The 2,270-nt window shown below is 61.1% G+C and overlaps 1 protein-coding gene across 1 annotated transcript in view; it reads left to right on the top strand.

Moving 5' to 3' along the window:
• Nucleotides 1-2,270, top strand: part of EMH_0066310 (uncharacterized protein) — a gene marked incomplete at both ends in the record, with an annotated part of 5,647 nt that overhangs the window by 433 nt on the left and 2,944 nt on the right. The window contains 3 exons of the mRNA XM_013498490.1: nucleotides 3-1,443; nucleotides 1,668-1,998; nucleotides 2,140-2,255. Of these exons, the coding sequence (XP_013353944.1) occupies nucleotides 3-1,443; nucleotides 1,668-1,998; nucleotides 2,140-2,255 (1,888 nt within the window). The remainder of the gene's footprint in view (nucleotides 1-2; nucleotides 1,444-1,667; nucleotides 1,999-2,139; nucleotides 2,256-2,270) is intronic.

Here is a 2,270-nt window from a genome sequence, read left to right as displayed (position 1 = left end):
GAATGCGTGGCGTACATGGCCGCCAGCTGCTGGCAGCAGCAGCTCCTACAGCAGCAGCAGCAGCAGCAGCTGCAGCAAGAGCAGCTGGAGGTGGCGGACTTGTGCTGCTCCTTCACGCCCGATGGCTGCCCGTTGCTGACTCTCATCACCTCGAGAGGAGACCGCGTGGTGCTGCTAGTGGATCGCCATCAACGTGCTGCTGCTGCTGCTGCTCGCACAAAGGAGAGAGCTATTCGCTGCGACTTGTTTCTGTTCTGCTCTCCCCAGATGCGGCACAATACCAGGAGCAGCTGGCAGCAGCTAGCAGCAGCAGCAGCAGCAGCAGAAACCTCGGGGCTCGTTCTCTGCTGCCTTTCCGTGACTTTCAGCAGCAGCAGCAGCAGCAACAACAAGCTGCTGTTACTGTGTGCAGCAATGGCCTCTTTGTCTTTTCAGAGGGCAGCAGCAGCATGCAGGAGCAGCAGCAGCAACAGGTTGCAGCAGCAGACAGACAGTCAGTGCTGCTGTCTCTTCGCGTTTCCTGGCCGTCGGATGTCTCCTGCAGAGCAGCAACAGAAGCAGCAACCGATGCATCTGCACTGCTGCTGCCGGCTGGCGTTGCGCTCCCCGTTGCTGGCAGCAGCAGAAGACCGCCTCTTGTGGTGGCCGCTGCAGCAGCCGCAGCTCAGCAGCAGCAGCAGCAGCAGCTTGCGCCAGCTACTGGGGGGCTGCACCGAAGGCCTTCCGGAGTTCCTCTTTGCCCCCGCTTCAGCTGTTTCTGCAGCACCTGGAAAGGACGTTGCAGCAGCAGCAGCAGCAGCAGCAGACAGCAGCAGCAGACGTCTGTGGCTCTTTACGCCCACAGAGTTTCTACTAGTGGAGATCTCGACCCGCAGCAGCAGCAGCAACAGCAGCAGCAGCAGTGTGTGCTGCAGCGTTGTGGGGGCAGCAGCGGCACGACGAGGCGCTGCTGCGCTCCGGGCTCACCGCATAGCAGCAAAGACAGTCTGGCGGCAGCTGCAGCAGCAGCAGCAGCGTAGAGTGCTGGGCCGCCTGCAGATGGAGGCAGAAGCAGCAGCAGCAGCATCAGAAGCAGCAGTTGCTGCTATCGAATTCAGAAGGGGGTTTCCTCTGCAGCCTCCAGCAGCGCCACAAACGCGGTGGGGCTGCCTGCAGCTGCTGCTATCTCTGCAGCAGAGCAAGAGCAGCAGCAGCAGCAGCAGCAGCAGCAATACCGCTTTCGAGGGACGCAACCTACCGCGTCTGACCCTCATTGCAGCTGCAGCAGACAGCAGCAGCAGCAGCAACTGCAGCGAGCAGCAGCAGCTGCCGCAGCCGCAGTGGGTTGAGGCCCTAGAAATGCGGCTGGCGCTTCTCGTTGGCCGCCTTTGGAGCTCTCCGCTGTATACGGGTACAAAGCTGCAGCAGCAGCAGTGGCAGCAGCAGCAGCAGCAGCAGCAGCAGGTACGTACATGGCCTTCAGTCCCAGCGAACTGCTAGCGGGCGGCAGCAGCTAGCTGCTGCTGCTGCTGCTGCAGTAGGCTGGTTTTGCTGCTGTTGCTAGGTGTTGCTGCTGCTGCAGTTGGATTGCCTTGCTGCTGTAGTCAGATGTTTTTGCTGCTGCAGCAGCAGCAACAGGGTTTACGCATTGTTCGTTTATATTTGGTTTTGTTGCTTGTGAGCTGCAGGAGGGTGTGTCTGTTGCTGCAGCAGCAACAGCAGCAGCAACAGCAGCACCTGCCTGCCGGCTGCCTCTTCCTTACCTGGAGTGGTTGTGCGCCCAACTCGATTTGCTGCTGCAGCAGCTGCTGCTGCTTGTGGGCCCCCGCGCCTCTACCCTGGCTGCTTCTCTCGTGCATGCGTTTGCTGCTGCTCATCATCCACCTTGGGCCTACTGCAGCAGCAGCAGCAGCAGCAGCAGCAGCAGCGGCACGAGCGAAGGTGCGTTCACGCTGCAGCTGCTGGTGGGGTGTATAGACAGCTCGGGGAATCTGCAGCGGCTGCTGGAGGCCGCCCCAGGTGGGCAGTTGTACCGGCAGCAGCTGCTGCGGCTGCTGGGGTTTGTGCTGCTGCTGCTGCTGCTGCAGCACCAGATGTGGCTGATTGCTGCTGTTGAACGTCTACCCCGCAGCAGCCGAGCTGCTGTCTGGCAGCATGCAGACGAGCTGTGGAGGAGTGCCTCTGCAGCAGCAACAGCAGCAACAGCAGCAACAGCAGCAGCAACAGCAGCAGCAGCAGCGCCAAGTCAGCTCGTGTGCAGCAGAACGCTTGCACAGGTGCTGCAGTGCAAA

This window comes from Eimeria mitis, genomic scaffold (genome assembly GCF_000499745.2).
Source record: "Eimeria mitis Houghton genomic scaffold, Emh_scaff3460, whole genome shotgun sequence".
Lineage (NCBI taxonomy): Eukaryota > Apicomplexa > Conoidasida > Eucoccidiorida > Eimeriidae > Eimeria > Eimeria mitis.
The sequence above is the reverse complement of the archived record's forward strand: the minus strand, read 5'-3'. Positions and strand labels throughout refer to the sequence as shown.